The 23,481-nt window shown below is 39.9% G+C and overlaps 1 protein-coding gene across 3 annotated transcripts in view; it reads left to right on the top strand.

Moving 5' to 3' along the window:
- scara5 (scavenger receptor class A, member 5 (putative)) overlaps window positions 1-23,481 on the top strand; it is a 92,445-nt gene that overhangs the window by 21,643 nt on the left and 47,321 nt on the right. For all 3 annotated transcript variants that reach the window (XM_087180363.1, XM_023430023.2, XM_087180364.1), the window contains one exon: window positions 23,029-23,228. In XM_087180363.1, coding sequence (XP_087036489.1) covers window positions 23,029-23,228 — 200 coding nt within the window. The remainder of the gene's footprint in view (window positions 1-23,028; window positions 23,229-23,481) is intronic.

Here is a 23,481-nt window from a genome sequence, read left to right as displayed (position 1 = left end):
CACCCAACAAACACATCTGTACAGGCCCGTATATGGGCTCGCAGACAGAGCCTGGGCTGATAACCGCCTGGCTATTCAGGACAGGAGGTTTAAGAAGACTTTACAGATTTGTATATCTCTCTTTATGAGCCGGATGGGGAGCAAAATACTAAAGGGTTTGTTTATTTTGGTCCTCAGTGATTTATGTCCACCTGCTAAATAAAGGCTAGTTTCTACCCAGACCTGTAATATTCTGCAGGTACAGATTGATGGAGGACATGAGCCAGTTTTCTTAACAGTGTTATTTTCCTCCCACGCGTTGCAAATCTTGCAATGCGGCCTACATCCCTCTGTTTAACTTCTACTGTAGGTGCAGCTGAGTCATGTTTTCCAGTACGAGCAAGCATGCAGCTCACAGGTTTGGCATGGTTGTGCTCTTTTCCTCAGCCAGTTAAATCCTGGAAAACATGATGGTGGATTTGTTATTCTTCTTTTTAAGCCATGAAATCGTCCAACTGAAGTTTGTTTGTGTCGTTCAGCGATACTGTCGCTAACAGGCATGTTATTGCCAAGCAGGAATGGGAAATAGGCCCCGGGCCCCGAAATCCCTTTGGTTTATTTTGGTCTTTGGCCTCTGTAGTACCAGCGTTTGCTCATGCATTTGTTATCGTAATTGTGTTTGCGTTTTACATTAACTTTTCCTGCTGCGGCTACATTTATATTTTGGCTGTAAAGAAACCAGATTATTTATTGTCCACTTTCTAAAACCAGCAGGTAGTTTCAGTTAAATGGTCGGTGGATGTTTGCACCGGCTGCCTCCATTGTTTTTATTGTAAACACAGTTCTCATGAACGCACACGGCTCTTTGACGCTGTTGTCAACTGCAAGTTTCAGCTTAGCAGAGCGGGATGCCATGTCACCATGGAAACCATCACTGTATCTGAGATTTCTGAATGATACATGTGTTTGCCAGCAAAGGACAGACAGATCAGTGAAGAGAAATGGTATAGCAGCAACATCAGATGTGGACATACATGCATAATAGCACTTTCCTGGTCTTAGACACCACCTTAAAATCACTTTACAATACTTCCCACATTCACGCAATATACATTTAGTTTAGTTTAATTATTTAAAAGGAACGATGCAATTTAACATAATTCTAATACAAAGTATGAAACTGAAATGTTGCACAGAGAGTTTATAGTTTTAGTTAATTTTAAACACTTGTCCCTAGTTGGGCTACCTAACAAATATCACTTCATACGATCATTTTTTTTTTTTTGGCCGTCTGAATATTAGTTTCAGAGTTTTCATGGTTAGCCTAAACCAACATGGATTATCTTGTAAACCCAAATCACAGCATTTACGTTGCATTAACTGCTGCGTTCTGTTGCAAAGTGGGAAACGGTTCTGACAGGTCGGCAACGACATTGAAGTTGCTGAATACTTCCGGCCTTTCCCTCTGGTCAACACCAGAGATGTTCACAGATGTTCACTTGACAAATGAGAATTCCACCCTAATGTGAAACTCAGCTTCTGGCTGTGGATCAGAGTTCGACTTCTGCCCCCCTCTGTGTCTTTTTCTTCATCCTGTATAAAACTTTTTTGTGGTCCAGCCACAGAATTTCTCCTGCATAGAAACAAATTAGGTCTATGGGACACTGCCTCGCCCATAGGCAGAGGACATGGACATGCCTGACCATTAGAAAAACAAAGACAGACTAACTTTACCACAACCACATGCTTTGGATTACTTTCGATCCTTTGAGGTTATTTAAGACAGTACACCCTCTGTCACAACATGATACAAGATAAAAACCTGTCTGAATGTAGACCATATGTTTCTGCCTAAGTTTGGCCATAAGAAAACTTATAGAAGGTAAATCTGACACCACAAAGTACCACTCCTAATAACTTTAAAGAGAAACTTTAAAGGTCTTAAACCACACCGCTTGTGAAAACAATCGTCATGAAGATGAGGCGTTTCTGATCACAGTGTGTTTACGTTCGACATGGGTAAGAAATGTCTTCCCTAAACACACAACGCCTGCAGGAGAGTAAATCCTCCGTCACAGGCTGAGAGCACGTGCCAGAAGAGAGACACACACATACACTTACTCATGTCTGCGTACATGCAGAGACACAGAAACACAAACCTCACATACTTTATATGCTGAGAAGTGCATTAGTTTCAGTATGACTTAAAATGCACATGCACACTAATTCAGACTCATACAACACATAGAGACAAACTTATATATTCAGGGGATCTGTACTTTCTGAATATGCAAAGAAACCCAAACAAACAAAAACACACATACACATGCAGAAATATAATAAACACACGATAAACACAAGCATAGTCAAAAACATGCAGACGAATATGGGCACAAACACAGCTGCATTAACCCGAATACTGATGTATACACAGAAAACATGAAAAGACATGCACAGAGATAGAGGAACACACACACACACACACACACACACACACACACACACACACTCGTATACATACATACACATTAACACACATGCACACACATGTAACACATTTAGAGACTCACTGGGATTTTGACATGAAACCCACAAAAACATGAACATACCAATCCACAAACATGATGCATATGTACACACATATACAGACGACACACACACACACACACACACACACACACACACACACACATACACACACGACAAGGAAATGTGTCACATGTACATACTGTCCCAGGGCCCCTAAATTGACTCCGAGAACATAAAGCCTTTTCTAATGAGTTTCTGCACTGTGGTCATGGTCCTCTCTGAAGAGAAGAGTCTGGAGAAGGTCCAGCATTCCCAGTAGGAATCAATCATAAGAGGAGTGGGCTCACACACACACACACACACACACACACCCACATACACACACACACACGCGCAGACGCACACACACACTTGCGCGCACGCATTGAAAGATACAGAGAAAAGTCAGCCCTTCATTCCTCCACAAGAGCCGTCCCAAAAGTCAGCAGACAGCCTCATTCAGCAGTCTAACACAGGTCATTAACATGTCAAGACTAATTGGACCAGACCTCTCTCTCTCTCTCTCTTTCTCTCTGTCTCTCTCTCTCCCTCCCTCTGTCTCTCTGTCTTTCTCTCTCTCCCTCCCTCTGTCTCTCTGTCTCTCTCTCTCCCTCTGTCTCTCTGTCTTTCTCTCTCTCCATCGTCTCTCTCTCTCTCCCTCCGTCTCTCTGTCTCTCTCTGTCCCTCTGTCTCTGTCTCTCTCTCTCCCTCTGTTTCTCTCTCCCTCTGTCTCTCTGTCTCTCTCTCTCCCTCTGTTTCTCTCTCCCTCTGTCTCTCTGTCTCTCTCTCTCCCTCTGTCTCTGTCTCTCTCTCTCCCTCTGTCTCTCTCCCTCTGTCTCTCTCTCCCTCTGTCTCTCTGTCTTTCTCTCTCTTCCTCTTTCTCTCTGTCTCTCTCTCTCCCCCTGTCTCTCTGTCTCTCTCTCCCTCTGTCTCTCTGTCTTTCTCTCTCTCCCTCTGTCTCTCTGTCTCTCTCTCTCTCCCTCTGTCTCTCTCCCTCTCTCTCTCTCCCTCTGTCTCTCTCTCCCCCTGTCTCTCTGTCTCTCTCTCTCCCTCTGTCTCTCTGTCTTTCTCTCTCTCCCTCTGTCTCTCTGTCTCTCTCTCTCTCTCTCTGTGTTTCCTCAGTGTTGTAAGGGATTTTTATGTTATCTTGGGGCAGAAATGCTTTGCAGTCAATAAGAAGTTTCGCAGTGATATTTAAGTGGTGTCATTGTGGTTGTGCGGTTGCAGAACCATTAATAGGAACATAATAATTTTACCATGTGCAGCATATTTCTCGGTTTTTCTTGTTTTCAACATTACTCACATTAGAGAGCAACAACAGCTCAAACACTCTGTCAAGAATGTGGATCTTTCACATTCGGGGGAGACTGTTTGTTCTCTTGAGTCCAGCTGATAGAATTTAACTAGTTGAGGTTTTATTTTTGTGACTAAAATGTTTTGTTGAAACTGAAGTTATACTTCCACTGCTGTTTCACAACTAAAACTATTAGCATCATTAGGAAAGATGTGTGATGTTGCTTCATTTAGCAATGTTAGCAGCATTGCGTCCATGACTCTGACGCAGACTGAAATATGTCAGCAACAATTGGATGGATTGTGATTACGTTTTAGCGCTACCATTAAGGTTTGTGATTTTGTGTCGGAACAAATATTGGATGGATTGTGATGAAATTTGACCCCGCTTCACTGCCCTGTTGGCACTGCTGTTTACACAACTGCACGTATTCACCCACACAGACTTCCATAGCGGAGGAAGATTGAGCGACCCTCTGCTGCAAACACACACTTCTCTGCTCTGTTTATCGCAGGGTTTACTGTCACACATGACATCTACCAGACGTACACAAACCTTGTGATGCTTGTTGGAGGCCAGGACTGTCTGAGGCACCTTACCTTTTTCAGTTGAACTTGTCAGTGTAACGTTACCCCATCTTCTTGGCCACCGCTCCATATTCAGCCACGTTGCAGTAGTTCGCTAATGCTTAGTACCTGCCACGCTCAGTCTGCCACTACAGCTGGAGGGGGACAACTTCTCTCCCACAGATCACACACAATAATGACTATATTATAACATCGGTATGGGCGCTTTAACGGAAAAATCATTCTCAAAAAAATATAACGAAATTATTATTATTATTTAAATAAACGGAATTTCTGGAAGTGACAATGAAAATATATTATACTTTTGGTGACTTTTACATTAATACTTTGGATGGGTTACAGGGAGTTTTGCTTCTGAATGCTCCAGTTCATTTAATAGTTGCTCTCCTTTATAATAATAAAAACACCTTATCGTACCCCGCTGACAGCCTCGCTCGGAAAGCCCTCAAAGAATAAGCTGTAAACACGCAGAACTCCACACATTCATTTCAGCTTTAAGCCAAATAAGGTCATAAGATACAATAAGTGTGTTACACTGCAGTGTGTAAACAACTCCAACACAAATAAAAGCAGCAGGCCTCACAGATGCAGCTCTCTATAAACAGCTACGGTGATTTTATAAATCTGCAGCAGAGGGGGGGTTAAAGCTCCGGGGATTTCGAGAGCACGATAGCAGGCGCCCAAATTAGTCCTCTAAACGCCCCTTTTTCAGTTTTATTAGCAGCCTAATTAAGCAACAACAGATTCCAAAGACTCTGGGCAGGCCGTGCTCAAGTCGGATACACACAAACACACACACACACCCACGCATGCACGCACCGTAGGGGGGTTTGATCTGGCTAATTGTGGTGCTGGAGCTCAGTGAAGTCCAGGGAAACATACAATACAAAAATATGAGAGTTGGCGTCTCAGTGCTGAGATGCTGTTAGTTTCCAACTGTGTCTGGGTTGGGTGACAACTCGGCCCAGAAGCATGAATGATGGAAACGTGAGGAAACCGTTACAAAGCAGTTTAAACTGAATTAATGCAAAAGTTGCTGCTCTGTGTTGCGGAATGAGAACGTACAACAGACATCTTCGTCTTGGAGGAGATCCTGGGAAATATGTAGTATCATAAAACTATGATGTGTTGACAGCCCGCTGTTGTGTCAGTTCACTCTGCAGATTGAGCTGTGAATATGAAATATATAAAGGTGCTTTGTGTTGTGTTGTGTTGTGTTTACATCCCCTGTCTCCTGTGTGTATCCTCGAGGCCTGACAAATGTGTTGAATTTGTTTTCTTCTCCTTAAAACATTTATATAGTCTATTTTTTTTTTTTTTTATAAATAATTGAGACCTGCATTGTTTACATCCATGTTTGCAGGCTTGCTCCTTCCCAACATTATTCTGGCACGTTGCTTCTTTCCTTGGTAAATTGTCACCTGTTGATCAGAATAGTGTGAAACCATTGGTAGGAATGTGTATCATGTCACCTGCATGCTCATGCACGTGCATTAAAAAAAAAAAGGACCTTCTAATCAAAACATACCCCTACTAGTGGTCAAAAACTCCACAAGTTACCTATTAAAACATTTTTGTCATTGCACTTTCCATATTTTCCTCACTTTTCTCTGTCTTTTCTCTGGTTGTTATTTTGCTGTAAAGTTGGATTTTTGCCTGTAAATAGTTGAGTCATTTAAGTTGTGAATTTACAGCGTCTCAGTTATGTCAAATAAACCTTCAACTGTTGTTTTCAGTGATGTCATGCATGTTAGCGCATGTTAGATTTCATAACCGAAATGGCCCGTGAAACGAAACGGCGTTAACTGCCTTTGTTTATGTTCATATTTCAGTTATGTGTACTTTATGGCAGCTGTAAAACCAGTGGAGTTGTAGCTGATAAAATTCTGCAGCTTTAGTCCGTTCAGCAGGAAAACTAGTGATTCTCTCACTAGGAAAATAAGTCATTAAATAAGTATGTGATTAAGGTGGCAGGTCAGGGAGGAAGTACATAAGACAACACAGTATTTAATTAAGAATGAAATTAACAGTGTTTACAGTTTAACTACTTACTGTAACTGTACTTCATTAAAACTCATTATATACAAGCTTATTTATTTATATGTTTAAGATTACTGATACCGTGTTAGAGTATATTACAGAACATTTTAATAGTTTAGATTTTGTTTTTTGTTTTTTTTAAGACATTTATTTTGAAAGTTAAACAAAACTGACTTGCTCTTACTTTTAGGATAGGGCCCCCCCCCCCCCCCCCTGTATACTTGTATCAGTTATTGGATTGAAATCAACCAGTTAGTGAAAAGTTTGAACAAAATAAGTCTTAATATAAAAATTCCAGATACAGTTGATCATATGCCATAGTTAGTTTATTTTATCATATTTTAGACTGTAAATGCAGAGAGTAAAGGGGTCTATATAGTTGAGCTTTTAAACCACCAACACCACTCCAGAAAGACACAGCCACCCCAACAGGAGGAAGAAAACAGGTACTTACAGAGAGAGGGAGAGAGAGAGAGACACACACACACCTATTAAGTCATTCAGCCTCTCACAGCACGAGCCTCACTTTGATGTCTGCCACATCAGACACGGTCCACGTTCAGAAATCAAACAAACCCCACCGCTGTCACTTCATTTTGACATTCCTGCAGCTGAGTTACAGCTGGGTGAACTCCACATTCAACCCCCCCCACCCCCTGCCCCCCTTTGACAGACACTTCAACACAACTGCAGAGCGTGGAGACATTGTTGTGTTCAACCTTCCATAAAATGAACAAATAAACAAAAGAAACCCACAAAAAGAGGCCACAGTTCTTCGTTTGCAGCATCTGCCGAGTTGAATCTCCGGTTTAAACTGAAGGTCAACATGTCTGTGTTTGGAAAATATGATTTTATGGCATCTAGTATAAATCTGTAGTTTAGCAGTGATAAGTGTGTAGCCACAGCTGCACAACCAGGTGTGTGAACGGCAAAGACTGGACATCAACCCATTTTTGAGTCAGTTGCATGCACGGATGCGAGCGTAGGTTCGCTACCCTTTGCCAGACATGTGGTTTGTGTATGACAGTCGTACAATTTCTGGTGAAGTTTTCTGCAGATGTAGCCACATTTCAACAGCTATAAATCTCTGTCAAATCAATTGTGTCGTGTGTTTATATTAGCTGCAAACAAATGAGATCATATTCAAAATGATTGTAAGACTGTAAATGATGCCAGTGGTTAACCAAAATTAAGACCACATTTCCCATAAAACCCGTCTTCTTTCTAGTACATCCTCAACCTCGCTGGTAATTTTCTCTTTACTGAAGAGGATAAACATGTTGATCATGTCTTTTCACTGTTTTTATCCTCTGAATTAATCCAATACTCTGTTTGCTCTGGAAGAACAGCGCTAATCTAATAGGTTTCCCGCCAAAATGGTGTCATCGACAAACAATGAACAATGAGGTGTGACCAAAAGTAAAATATTTTTATTTCAATTAAAAGCTTTAATTTGGAATTCAAACTATCAAATCTGCATTCATTACATTAATATCACAAAAAGTAAAAAAAAAAAAAGTTATTGCTCTTTAAAGGTGACATGGCCAAAATGTTAGCAAACAATACCATTCATTTGGAGTTGTGTTTATGTCCCCCTGAAAAAATATAAACCCAATAATCACTTCATTTTTACCTGTGTTTTGGTCTCCATCACATCCCGAAAGAAAATAGCTGCCTCTTTAGCTACTAGATGTTCACTTTTCCTCCCAGGCTAATTTCAAATTTTGTTAGTTTAGTGTCTGGTGCTAGCTAGGTAGCAGACGGTGTTTTTTTATATTGGAAATAGCTGCCTGCTGCTGTTGGAAACACGTTAAGGAATCCATAAAGTAAATATGTGAACATAAAACCAAAATAATGAGCTAAAAGAGGCAAAAAATCTCCACAGAGCTGCAGAGTTGTGTAATAATTCTCTGTGTTCATCACTTTGCACAACCCCTTCAACATTATTATAGTCATTATAGTCATATTGATATAAATAACACTGATAAATGTAGCAGTATAGCACTGCAGACAGGCCGTGGATTTGTTGTTATCAAGGCCAATCTGCCTGAGTACAACAGATAGAAAACTTTACTTCTTCTATTTCATCCCGTTTAATACATTTATCTTTCCCCCTTTGCTTCCCAGCAAAGGCCTACACTAAAAACAAACAGCCACCACTAAACAATCAGTCTCTGCAGCTGGACTGCTGGAGCTAGTTGCACCATGGTGTGTGTACGTGCGTGTGTGTGTACATGCGTGTGTATGTGCGTGCATATGTGTGCGTGCGTGCGTGCATGTGTGCGTGCATGCGTGCGTGTTGTGGGTTGTAGTTTGTGCATTGTAGTGTACGTGGTGTGATTGTTTTGTTGTGGTGATTGACCGTGGTTGATTGCAATCGTGTTTCCTCAGAGCTGGTTGGGATTCAACACAAACACAGGACTGTGATGCAGGTTTGAGCAAGAAGCACAAACACACAATCACTGATAAATTAGCTGTGACATTTCCTGCCTGCTGTCGAAGATCATCTGATGTGATGAGTGTTTCCATTTATTGCTTTAGTGTTGACATACTGTGGTGTACCTATAGGGCTGGGCAGTAATTCAGTAACATTGACTGTGTTGCCAACTTAACAACTGTCAACAGCCTAGATACAAAGTTTGTGAAGTTACAGGTAGATTTAGATTGACTACAGCCTGAGTAACAAAGCAAGTTAGGCATTAGTGTGATTAAAACTGTGACTATCAGTATTTCTCATTAACAATGAATGTAATGATATCAGTAGTGTGAACGGTGTTGCTTGTAGTAAGAAGCTCTTAGCTCTGTGGAGAGTTTTAGCATCTTCTACTGTACTGTACAACATGGAGAATTTCGCAGTTAAAGAGCCTCAGTTGCACAAAACATCTTAAATTAAGATTTTCCTTAAAGTCTGAGTCAACGTTTCCTTATATGGTTCACTTCAGTATTTGAGGTTTTCTCCTTATCCTTACACTTAAGGAATCACTTAAGGTCAGTTAGACCGTTGCACAAAAGACCTTAGCGACCAAACTAAGGAAAAAAACTAAGGGTACCTGTGATTCTGATTTAACTGCAACGTGACGAGTTTAAGGTGATAAATCTATAAAATGAACACTTCCCAAGAAGAGTGCAGTTGGATCACTGCACGTTCCGCACTTTCTTTAGGCTCCTTCTTTATTAACGGTTGCTTTACAGTTTCATGCCACCTATGTTTCCGGTCAGTATCGTCAAGGTATTTCATGTCCACAGATCAACGGTCACTCCTTTAATGTTGCCGGCTTCCAAAAAGTGATAACAGGTATCACAAACTAATGCCAGCAAACCGACGGTCTCCATGGAAACAATAGAATTTTACTGCTGTAAAATCTCTGTTTCTGCTGTAAATTGCTCAACTTTTTTTTCTTAAACTAAGGAAACTTTTTCAGAGAATCTGTGCAACACCCTTAAGTAACTCCCTCAGCTAAGGAGAAACGAAACCTTAAGTGTCCATAGAAAATGAAAAAGGTGTTTTGTGCAACCAGGACAAAAAACAAGGGCACCAGAAACACAGCTCCAAAAAAAAGATAATGTTCCTCCGTTTCTGCTGAATTTGTAAAGAGGAAACTATTAGGTAACACAAACACTCTCTCTTAGAAATCATGTTTCCATACAACTAAACTGCAAATATGTTTTGTAGGAAACATAATCACTGACTGGCAATGTGTTTTTTTGAATGAATGAAGAATTGCGTTTATTAAGAGCAGCGGACTCGCCAGGAGATAGTTTGGGTGGATGGCAGCGCACAAAGCACACGACTGTCACACCAGAGAGCAGAGTTTGCATCCAGAGTCCCATCTGTGGTTTAGGCAACAAAAGTGCTTTGATTAAATTTAGGGAAAGATCATGGTTTTGGTTACATGAAATAAACACACTGTGTCTGAAGTCACTGTGAACTTTAATCTGTATTAAACCAGACCACGATCTTTCCTTAACCTTCACCAAGTGCTGCGAGAGTCTAAACAAAACCATAGAAAGTTTAATAATGGAAAAGTGGATATTGTGTAAGAGCAGATAGTTTGGGCAGAAAGCAGTTACATCATCTGTGAACATTTTACTGATAAATTCAGTATCGACGTCTTTGTAACTCGCCAAATATGTAAATTACCAACATATCCTCATGATGTTAATCTAATTACAATTACACTTCCTACAAAACATATGTGTGGTTGCTTTTAAGTTGTGAAACATAATTTTTTGGAGATGGGGTTTGGTAACACGTTCACCGTAAAAGCTTTTAAGGTTTATAACTTGTTGATTATATGATTATTAGATTGAGGTTATAACTTATTGATTATAATTAATGCAGGTTTAAACTTTATTTGACGTCATTATGTGAATATGCAGTTCTATACATAAGGATCTTTTGTATCTCTTTCATGGACATTTTTGCGTGCAAATCATTACCCAGTAATATCACACATGCAAATCAGTACATGACGTCAACTACAGCGACTTTTAGAAACTTCTCCAGCAGGTTTCAAGTAGTTTTTTAATAAAACCACATGTACAACACTGACTATCCTACATCAGCTTGTAGATCAGGATGAAATCATTATGTTTTCTTCTGGTTTAAAGATTCCAAGCAATAATTTAAAACAAAACAAACAAAAGATGTCATTAGGATTAATTTTTGGTAGTAATGAACATCAATTTTATTATTTTATATGTAATTTTGTACACATTTAACACATTATCTGGTAAAAATATGGAGAAAAATATTCTCATTAATATTGTGAATTTGATTTCAGCCTTAGTTATGCCTCATTTTTTCCTTTGCTGCATTAATCCAATTTAATCTTTAAGCCACACAGATTTTATCTTGAAGCCAGTTGCTGGTAATTGAGCTTGACTGCGGATATGAATCTAACCTTTTGGTAGTCATCCATTGAAAATCACCTAACGGCTCTCTTTTGATGTCATGTCAAAGAAAGCACGTTGTTCCCCCCCTCCGATTTTAAGGTCCTGTAATTTCATTCTCATTCTCCACTGGAAGACTTTCAGGTTTGGAGTTCACAAAAAGACTCTTTCTTCTTTATTTCCTTCCCTCCTTCCTGCTGCTGGCATCCCCTGAAAGTCAAGTAGGATGTCGGTCAGTTTCTGTCTGGTTTGAAGGTGGCTGGTCTCTCACTGTTTTCCTCACACAAACACATGCAAAATGCTGGTAGCTACTCATTACAACACATGTGGTAAATTGGCTGTTCTCAACCGAGAACCAGCTGTTTTAATATTTCTCCAGGTTGCTATTTTTCTCATCCTCCTCCCAGGGCAGATCACTTTCATCTCTGGCTGGTCAATTATAGACTCCGCACTGAAGTGAATTTGTGTTTTAGAGTTACATTTGATCCGTCTGCAAATGTTCAAGCTGTTTCAGATACTTTACAGAGACAAGGGACATTCTTCCAACCCAGTCTGCCTAAGAACATTCATGTTGGATAAATCTGCAATGTAGAATTTACAGCAGTGGTCGGCAACTGGCGGCCTGCACACCAAAACTGGCCCGTCAGATTATTTTGATGAGATTTTCTTTTCTTTTTTTAAATTTGGAAAGTCCCATATTCAGCTATAATGCCCCCCCGAACGTTGAGAGTACATGACGGACACAAAATTTCAAGAATCAAGCTGCACTGTCAGTCAAACAGTGCCCGGTGCTAAACTAGATCTCCATCATGGCAGTGTCACTTCCTTTTAAGCTATTTTGCCTACAAAATAAAGGCAGGAGAAAGTTCTTTTTTTGCAGCAATGCTTTATTTTCGAGCTGTTCCAAAGCTTTTATTCTGAAAAACTCTGTTGCTGACTGTCAGACCTCTGAAAGAACTGAGATGCAAATAACACCAGTTCAGTGAATCAGTCAAAAGTATATTATGTGACTGAACCACCGCACCACAGATGTGAGTAGCACCAAAGCAAATTGTAGTTCATCAGTTTGATTATGTTCTGGCCCGCCATCTAACAGAATAGAACCAAACTGACCTTATTTGTTGACCCCTGGTTTATAGTCTGTTCAGTAGCGGGAAGCTTTTTATGTAGCCAGGTTGAGAGCAGCAGTATAACACATCCAAGTTTCTTTTTTTTCTCATTTCGTATAATACACAGAACATACTGTATATCCAACAATAGTAAATGACAATCAGTCCTTACAAAACAAAAACAAAAACAAACAATAAGACCAACATACAACAAAAACTCACAATCTACAACTAGTTTGTGTCCCATCCCAGATCTGCAATTAATGTTAGTTGTTTTTGTTTTTTTGTTTGTTTTTTCCATAACCATGACCAGACTGAATAAGCACCAAATGTTTACATGGACCACCTACTGTGAGAGACAGGTTGTGGACAAACATGATCCGAGTGTATAAGGACCATGTGACTATATGATTACTTTTGTGCCTGTCCGAACTAGAACAAGAAGCGTCACAACTGGATATTGTTTCACTTTAATGGGTCACAACCTCAAAAGGTCGGGACTGGATAAGTGGAGGGTCGTGACAAAGCTTGATTCCGACAAGATGTTCTGGATAAAGTCAAGTCAACACCTTCTCCATATCAGTTGCTTATCACTTTTGTTTCCTTTAAGATGAATGTGTGTGCGAAGGTGGAGGTCAACATCAGAGGAGGTGGTCCTCCTCCCCCTCTGATGTTAGCCAGTAGAGGCTCTGAAGTTTTGTCACAAGTCGATCGGACATGTCTGACTCCTTCATGGAGGTCCAGTGATAAAAGACCTGTGAGCAAACAATGTTTTTTTCCAAATTATGTTTCCCAATTCAGTTGTTTAGGTGGTTATACCATAAATTGTACGGGGGGTTGGTTTATAGTTCGGTGTAAGACTAGATGAAGGAGAGATGGACAGATATAATCAAAGTAATCGTGTTTAATTCTCTCAGAGACAGAGAGCTACAGCTGTGGTGAGGGTCAGGGTTTGCACTGAAAATGTTTTTTCAACATACAAAAGAAGATTGGCCTCTTTTCAAACACTCCATTTGCTCTTCAATGTTAGCAAATGTTACCGCACAAAGCAGCTGGAATTGTCAAATCAGAGTTAGTGTGGTCTCCAAGTAGCTCTTGACATCTTTTAGGTGGTCCTCATCGGCTGAAGTGGGATCGTAAACATACAGAAAGAGATACTGCAACTGCAAGCACTATCATTTAGCCTTTGTATAACAGCTGGCAGCAGGAAAACAGTTCTTTAAAATTAAGGCTGTTTTTTTGTATAACAAAATTTGCATTAAATAATCTTAGAATAAAACTGAAAATTCTGATTAGGTTTATTCGTAAATGCAACAAAAGCAGCTTGACATGATGTTTTGCAACTAGTCTGTGATTTCTTCTTTGTTGAAAGGAAAAAAAAACTCTGCCACAAAGACAAAACATTTATATAGTCTGATAGATGACCTCTGTTACCTTGTTTATCACGCTGGTTGTGATGGTTATACATCAACAATCTGCTTGAGGAAGATCTTAACATTACAGTCTGTCTCTTTTTATTGGTGGCTGTTGCCAAGTCAATGTCAATTTTTATAAATGAACTATTTGTAAGTTTTGCTCTTGCTACATAGCTTACCTTAGCATTTACAGCAGTAAACTCACCAGTCGAGAGGAAAAGTTGCGAGTTCAGCATCAAACTTCATTCCTTTACTCACCAAGAGCTGTCTCCAGCTTTGGTGTGTCACCACTTATTTTCTTCTACTGAAGTTAGCAAGCTAACCAGCTAGCTCCAGCCCAGTTGGCCCATCTTGTCACTTTCTCATACTGAGTCACTGTAGCCTCCAGTCTACGCTGAAGAATAAGTGCTGCTCAGAGAGTGTATTAAAACTTCTTGGCTGAAGCTGTAAGTAAACAGCTGCTAATGCTAATGCTGGCTAAGTAGTAATAACAAAAGTTAAAAATATAACTCAATAAATATCATAATATTAATAGTTAAATATATCATAATAGTTTGAGGGAAAAAGTCATAATGTTTCAAGAAAAACGGCACACTATTTTAAAAACAGCAACAATTTGAGAAAATGTTCTGTAATTTTTGAAAAAGTTGTAATAGTTTCAGAAGAAAGTCATATTGCTATAAGAATAAAGTTGAGACAAGGTCATTTTACTAGAAAAAGTGTGCAGTACTTAGAGCAAAGGTTATAGGATTTAGACCAAAAAAAGTCTGAATATTTTAGAATAAAGTCATTATATTCCCACAGACATGTGAGATCCAGACACTCAGACGTGAGCAGATGATGAAATTTACACAAACCCTTGCGGCGATGTAGACGTACGACATGTATTTATTTATATCTTCCACCTCCAGCCATCTGTTATGGGTATATTCTCGTAGTTTCAGATTTATTGGGAATCATTGCTAATGTCAGCCTGTAAATCCAATGGAGATATTATAATATTTGATATTGAGCTATTCAAATAAACTCGACAAACTGAATAACATTGTGAGGTAGGAGTCCTTTCAGGGGCAATCCAAGTTTGTTTGTAATGGCACGGTCCTTTAAGATGCTTTCATACCACAGCTCTTTTCTTGGCAACACACACACACACACACACACACACTTTCTATTAAGTAACTTTATTAAAAAGCCTGTGAGAGAGCTAAACAGTGAGATTAGTAACCATGGGTGCAGGGCCAGAAGGCAGAGATCTGCAGGTCATTTGACTTGTGCAACACTTTTAACAGAAGACAGGAATGGATGATGAAAGACCTGCAATTTAGAGGAACCGACAAGGTTAGGACTAAAGCTATTTACTAGCTACTAGACTAACAGTCAATACACCACTTACTTTTCTTTAATAATGCACCAGCTTAATTAAACTTTGATCATCCCTTCAGGAAACTGAGTCATAACAGCAGAAAATAAAAAGATCCAGCAGAGAAATGAAGCAGGAAAAGGAAAAATATTGACATTATTAAACATTATGTGAATAGAAATTATATCACAGGACAAGGTCAACTGAAAAAAACATTGAAATATATAAATATGATGACATGGCTTTTAATGTGAATAGCAAAGACACTGCTTATTATTATTACTGCATCAAACTTAAACTAGCAGATGAATTAATGTGAAGACTATTTATTCACGCTATATGACAGATTTTTGTTCCTAGTTGTTTTCAATGACATTATTTACCTCACTTTACTTTCCCAGTTCTCCTTGAAGCTGCCATTAACAGCAGACATCCAGCATTTAAATACATGAAAAGAATATACCAATCAGGCTTTTCTGGCCCCAGTCCTTTAATGTTGGGTATCTGCCAAGTATCAGAGTCCAGTCTGTTACTTACAGTTATTTAAATTTTGATTAAATTTGTACCTGCCATATTGAAATAACAGCTGTGGACTATTTAATCTGACATACCGTATTTTCAGGATATACTTGATTCAAATATAAAGTTAAAAGCTTCAGTTATTTCTATAATGTGAATTAAATTTTAACTGGGAGAATGCAGCTCCTGAAACTGACATGATGTGATCAGTTAGTTGGAGTCGTTGCAACTACAGAAACACTTGGTCCACTCTGATTATAAGGTGGTGTTTTTATAGAGTGATACTTCTTACCTCACAACTGATCTTTGGCTACTCTTTGAGTGCACACGCCAGCTTGCAGAATCCACTTTAACCAGACAACAGACAAGTTTCATTTATGTGATGGAAATCTTGTGTTAACCTCTGATGGAAGAAGTTTCAGGAGACCCAGATGTCTTAAGCAGAGGCATTTATTGAAGCCCGGCCGAGGAGAGCCGGGCACAGGTCCAGGCGAATGAGAGGTCAGGGGGCCCCTGGGCCAGAGCCTTTGCATGAAGGGACTGTTAATATTTCTAGTCATAGAGCTCAGTTAAAAGACACGAAATGATCACAGAGACACAGTGACCAGAGGGAGACGCGAAACAACCACAAACCTGTCTGTACTCAGGGGCCCATTCTCTCATCATCAGTCTATGGGTGTTTGTCAGGGATGGCTGAAAGTGAGAAGCTGCAAGAAGAGAGCGTCACATGTTCATCGGCTTCATATTAGCTGATACTGATCCATTAAAATATGCTGAATGGTGGACAGACGACACAAAACATAACAAACAAACCAAAGACATACTGGCAGGAGAAAATTAGAAAAACGTTCAAACAACAATTATGAAATTAGAACAAAAGGATCTTTGTGTGTTACTTTTTGATCTCGACAGATTTAAGCACTGATTTGTTGTACGTAGTGTAGTTTGACAGCAAAAACATTTCAAATGTCAGAGACAGGAAATCTTTCGTGAAATACGACTCTTTTAACTGCAGCATGAACAAAAGTTTATCTACTTCTACATAGTTACAAAGAACACGTACACAGACACACTCATCACCCACACACAGAGACTGCGGCAGATAAAGAGATAAATGAAGGCACCATGTTGTCTTTGGCTTTGCCCACAGAGGAATGCAGCTCTGGTTGACCTCCCTCTGTCTCCTCTCTGCCCTGACCGTGACACTGTCCAGCCAGCCTGTCTGTCTCACTCGGGGTGTGTGTGTGTGTGTGTGTGTGTGTGTGTGTGTGTGTGTGTGTGTGTGTGTGTGTGTGTGTGTGTGTGAGTTCCTGGTACACACATGATTTTGTGGGGAACCAGACCTTTTTAGCTGATTTTGTTCAGGGGACAAAAAAGGTACCAGGGGAATGAATGTAGTTTATGGAAAGTCCTCACAATAATAACAAGACAAGTCTGTGCATGTGCGTGAGTTTGTGCACGTGTGTGTATGTGAGCGAGAGAGAAAGAACTGAGGAGAGGAAACATCCGACGGAGAAACAGATCTTCATTGTGCAATAAATACACAGCCACCCAGATCCCTTATTTCCAGGGTTGAGTGAGCAGCACATGACACACACACACACACACACACACACACACACACACACACACACACACACACACATACACACACACACACATGAACAAGTAGAACAAAGATTTGTTGTTTTGTAACCTTTTTTTATGAATCAGACCGTTTAGCTCTGCTCTTTATCATGAATTCCAGTAGGAAGAAAAAGATGAAAGAGAGCGTTTCAGTAGCAGTGCACCCAGTTGGTAATCGGTCTCTTTTTCCATTAATGTCGGACTGATAATAATATTTTAAAACAGGTCTGCTCCAGTCCTTGAGTCATCTATGATACGATGGAAAGATGCAGTTTGTGGTATTTTTATGCCCAATTTAGCACAAAAGTCTGTTGTTTCTGCATTAAGACTTGCACATTATGAAAATAAAAACATACAATAATGTTTGGATCCAATAGAGTGGTTTTTCAATTGCATAGCAATATCTTAAAATATGTTGTAAAATAATAAAGAATGATATTTGACACTCACTTTTCAGTCATGAATAAAACATTGTTAGAAAGACTTTGAATCTGTCACTGACATAAGTGGTTTAACTGACGTGGGCAGACATTACATTGGAAACTGTCAGGTCTGCTGCGGGTTTGGCATTTTTGTTTCTTCATCCTCAGCCAAGACAAAACAACAAGCAATCATATGACTGCTGACTGCAAGAAGAAACACATCCCAGCCTCATATCGCTACAGAGCAACACACACTGACAATAACTGGCTGTAGTCTATGTGTGGCTACACACACAGCTCTGGCTTCATGATGGGCATCAGTTCTGCCTTATATGTCACTGTTTCCTGTTTCCCATGGTCAGTGTGGGGCCTTATTAGGTCCCTTACTTAGGTCCCATATTTTACACTTTTCCTGTTTATTTGAAGTGTTGAACCATAAGAAAATATATTATATATATTTAATAATATATATTTGTGGTTTCAAGTACCAAAAATAATCTAAATGTAGTTTTACATCTCCTCTCTCAGGCTTCTCTCTGGTGCTCTACAACAGGTCGGTGAGCCAATCAGAAGAGAGGAGGCTCTTAGTCTCTTCTGATTGGCTGACTGTTTTCCGAGTGATCGAATAAAAATATAGCAGATTTCAGGTAAACACTCAGAGAAACCAAATCCTGCAAGGTTGGATGGTGGGTCTAGGTGGGCGGGACTTGGGGCATGGCTGAGGGTGGTGACTGTGACATCACAAAGTTACAGAAGTCCTGACGGCTGGTTTTAAGGTTTCTGAATACAGGCTGTGTAAATTTCTCTGTGAACTGAGGCTTTGATACTTTCACAGTAATAATATAGAACCTAGACCTGCTTTATAATCAAACAACACATGGACATCTACCTTTATACAACATGGGACCTTTAATCCATCGCCTCCATCATGTGAAGGGTTCACATTGTGAAGTCTTTGTATTGTATGTGTTGAATCACGTGTGAATGGAAATGTAGACAGAAGTGTGTCCAAAATTCACTTTGAGGAAACGATGTGTTGAATTGAAAATCTAGTTGTTGGTTATGTTTTTTGGAACAGGTTCAACTTTTGTATGAATTCACTATACCCAACATTAGTCCTTTAGCTTATATTACAACTCTCTGCATCCCCATGTTGGTCAATTAGATTTAGGCAAGTATGTCTCCCCTTGAATCAGTGTTTGCACTAACAGTCCTTTTAGATTATTTGTTGGTTGTTTATTTAAAGTGTATAATAATCATGTTCAATGTAGCTAAAATGCTGCAAATCTTGTGAATCAACTGCGTGCTGTATCAAGAGACAATGCAAGCACTGAACCAATAATGCAGAATTCATTCAGATGACACACTGAAGTCCAGCTGTTGTGTTGGCCTGCTCTCCCAGCAAACAGCATTTGATACATGAATGGATAAACTGTCCTCTCCTCCACCGAAGAATCCTAAGACCGTGAAGTTGTGAATTTGGGACGAGTCTGTGTTGTGAATATTGCTGCCACGCCACTGTGTGCGAGTTTATATTTTTGTGCATATGTGTTAAATCAAGAGGAAAGATTAGGAAGGGAATGGAAAAGACAAGAGATGACTTTCCCATCCTGAGCTGAGCTTTGAGAGGTTTGAAATGGATTTGTCAGGCATAAAGCTCATCTTTCAGTCTCTTTCTCATCAGAATTGCCTGAAGCCACAGAACACTCACCTTAAAGACTCATCTTTCCAGCTGTAACTCAACAGTCCGTCGTTATAAGGGCTGATGACTGAAAGAGACGTGCAGTTACAGCTACAGTATTTTGGATAAAACTATAAATTCTTGACATTTACGGATACATTTTCAACACTTCATCTGCCCTTCCAGATGTTTGCATCCAATAAATGTATATTTTGGTCATTTAAACTTTGTTGAATAAGTAAAACTATCCGTAACTCTGGCACAAAAAGAATACATACAAATTAGGAATGTTTCAAACACTCTGATAAACCCACTAGCTGTCCAGCAATACACAGCAGACAGAACAAACATAGTTGAGCATTTAGCAGCTAATGAGCCACAAGTTTCCCTCAGGGGTTGTTGGAGACCGAAAGCGGAGTCAAAAGGAGAGTGAATATTGTCCAGAAGCAAAACTCCAAATCAGTAACGTTTCTCTGTATCTGCTACATGTTTGAATAAGCAACTGCTTGCTAATGTGTACAAAATAATAAGGTGACCCTTTGTCAATGATGTGTTTACATCTTGTTCTGCTGCCCCCAGGCGGCCAAAAAAATCAGTCATTTCTGCATTAGATCAGAGATGTTAGTGTGAATAGAAACGCCGCTGTATCTCCATTCAGTTACCTGACAATGACCTCTGTGGTTAGGTTGATCGTATATACAGAGCTTTCCATGTTAGCAGAGCAGCAGTTTAACAGACATCAGTTAGTGGAGAGTGATTCCTAATACTGATGGATGATTCCTCGAGGTGGTGAGACCAGAGGAAACAAAGTGAGACGCTGTGGAAAATCTCTTCTGGCAACAAGATCTGATTACAGGTCCATACTGTATGTCTTTGCTCTAATAGTGCACAGTTGTTCTGAACTGTGAGAACCCACAGCTCCCAAACAGTCTGTGGAGAAGAAATGTAATTCTGCACCTAAAACTGGCAAAACCACACTGTGGTCTCTCTGACAAATTTCAGAAAATTTGGAAACAGTTCATGGATTACATTAACACTAAGCTCTGCGCCGCCACTCCTTCTGTAACTTTTGAATTATCCTTAGAAGATTATCTGACAGGATTGTGGTATTGATGTGTTTGTTGCTGTTGGGAAAATTGTCTCTTTCCCAAGTGTCAGCTTTCAGAAACTATGTAAAAAAAAAAAGCCAGATCTCTTTCTTTTACTTAACCACCATGGATTTTTTAGTCCATCATGTGATGTTTAGTGAGAGTTTCAGAAACCCAAAGTCCTCATGTCCTCCTCCTCTTTCCCTCCTCCTCCTTATGTTTTCCTCTTCTTCTCCTTGGCCTTTTTTTTTTTTTAATCCGCACTTCCTCTTCTCCTTCATCTTCTAAGGATCTGTCTTAATACCCAGACGTGCAGTATTTTGTTATCAGTCAGGTCCCTGCTGCCATGACATATGTCGGTGCCACAGTGCCTGAGTGGCTTTTAAGATGTGGATATTAATCAAGCTTAGTTAAAGAGGCCGCTCCAGAACTCATGTAAATAAATGGCTTAATCAAGCTCTGATGTTTTGTTGGTTCAATTTAATTTCCACTCAATAGATAAAGTAATTGAGCTGAGTTGTCTAGGAGCAGGTTGGCCCACTGAACACACTGTAAAAAAGACGCAATGTTACACAACACAATATTATTTTGAATGGTTTCTGCCTGATTCAATATACGTATTTCTCAAGATCATTGATAAAAGGGTGTGATTTTTTTTTTTTACAAATAAGCAATGTCATTCTCATCTTATCTCGTAGCCACTGTGGAGATTCGGCCAAAAGCAGTTTGAATAACCTGCCTAATATTCAGATGGAATTCAAAGTGTTCTTCTCATCTGTTGATTACTCCAAGAAAGCATTAACAACACTTCAGTCAAATTAAGTGGACCTTGTTCATCTCCTTCTTTTCCTTTCCCTTTTTTTCCTCGTTTGTTCTTCTTCTCTTCTTTACTTTTTTCTTTACCTTTATATATCCTTCATCGTTCAGCAGCAGCATGAAGAAACTCCACCACACTATCAGGTTCTGGTTGAAATTGTGTGTGTGTGTGTGGGTGTGCGTGCACGTGTGTGTGTGCATGTGTGTGTGTGTGTGTGTGTGTGTAGTGTAGTGTGTGATGACGCTGATGACAGACCATCATTTAGCAATTAAGCGCCCTGTGTAGTGGAGAGATTGCAGCTTATTTAGTGTTTCAGGTCATTAGAAATAAACCTAACACACATAATGAGCAGGAATTTAGATGGTTTGTTTGCAGCAGTGCGGCTTCGCAGCACTTTTTTCGCTCTGAGGTCATGTAACGCTCTCCTGGCATGGATACTAACACACACACACACACACACACACACACACACTTTTAGAGCTCTCTTAGATACATGGAAACAGAAACATTCAGTGTGTGTAATATTCGGCTGTTATGGGCATCACTGTGTCAAAGAGCATGTGTGGAGGGAATTATCTGCTTCCTCTTGTTTCCCAAGTAATCCCTTTTTTCTCCATCTGAGGTTTTTTTTTTTTTTGCACACATTGGTCCCCACTGTCTTGCAGAGAGGGATGTCGTTATGACGTAACGCCGAGGATCTGGTTTCAAAATATCTCTCGGGCTATCGAGCCGTTACCACGCAACATTCTCTCAACATAACATGAAACAGAGGAGCTTTTTCTCATTAGGCACGGTCGAGAAGCGAGAAGAGACTAAAGAAGTGGCCTCAGTGCCACAGCCAAAAACAAGACAAGAGAGGTTCATTGGCAATATGTTAACTATCAGCAAATGTGATGTTGCAGCTAAATAAACACGGGTGTAATTCAGAGAGAAACCACATAAATGAGGGTGAAATTACTTTTGGTGATACTGCTAACAACCCTGAAGTGTGAGCTCAGCTAGACACTGCCTTCTTTAAGCAGTCACAGGCCAAAAAGACACTATTTTTAAGGTTATAATATGTTTTTCAATGTTAAATCTTAATCTGCGATGTAACTATTAACTATAGCTGTCATATAAATGGAGTAGAATAAATAGTACAATATTCCCCGGTGGTGTCGAAGTGTAAACTGATATAAAATGGTCGTAAAAGTAAAATGCACTTAGCTAAACTCCATCAGTGGGAATCCATAGGTCATATCTTTAAAACAACACTCTCTCTCCTGCAGGTATTGGACGAACAGCAACATGCAGACGCCAAATTCAACATCAGTCCGAATGAAGACAGAATTTCCACAATCTGATATTACAGCACAGAGAACGTCATGTTAAGCCAACGCTGGAAACTAATTTTGGGGCTAAAATAAAAATACTTAGGTGTTGGTTTAACAAAACAATACATTTAGCAGGAACAGGCGACCAGAATTAGTGCAGGCGACAGAATCAACATCTGCTCTGCATTAAAATGTTGGTTAGATCCAAGCTGACCGTAGTGATTGATAGTAACCGATACTTAGTCGTAGCTGAGGGATCAGTGAATCAACACTCAGGACAAACCCCTCACTCTGAGTCTTTCTCTTCCCCTCCCCAGTCTCTCGTTCCCAGGTGTCTTCACAGCGACAGGAGGTGCTGATGGAGAACGTGACCCGGATGTCGGAGCGCTCTCGGCTGCTGCAGCAGACCCTGGGCGAGGCGTCCACTCAGGCCGACCTGCTGGAGAACATCTGGAAACTGGAGAACCTCTTCCAGAACCACAGTGACTGGCTGCAGAGGCTGGAGATCCTCATCAAGGTGTGACACAAGACTGAAAACAGGGAACGAGAGTTTATACAGATGCACACCTGGAAAATGTTACAGGTCATGGATAGAGTTTAATGATGATGAGTTTATTCAGTGACACGAATGTGCTGGAAGTATCTGCCCCAATCCCACCGTCCGACAATTATAAAATGTTACTTTGTGGATGAAATCTATAGATATTGAGAGGATAGATGTCTGTATATTAAGTTTATTCATTTTCTTTCTCCATTGGTGCGGATGGTGG

This window comes from Seriola lalandi, unplaced genomic scaffold (assembly GCF_002814215.2).
Source record: "Seriola lalandi dorsalis isolate HSWRI2012SDOR001 ecotype SW California unplaced genomic scaffold, Sedor1 jcf7180002054901, whole genome shotgun sequence".
NCBI classification, from domain to species: Eukaryota; Metazoa; Chordata; class Actinopteri; order Carangiformes; family Carangidae; genus Seriola; species Seriola lalandi.
The sequence above is the reverse complement of the archived record's forward strand: the minus strand, read 5'-3'. Positions and strand labels throughout refer to the sequence as shown.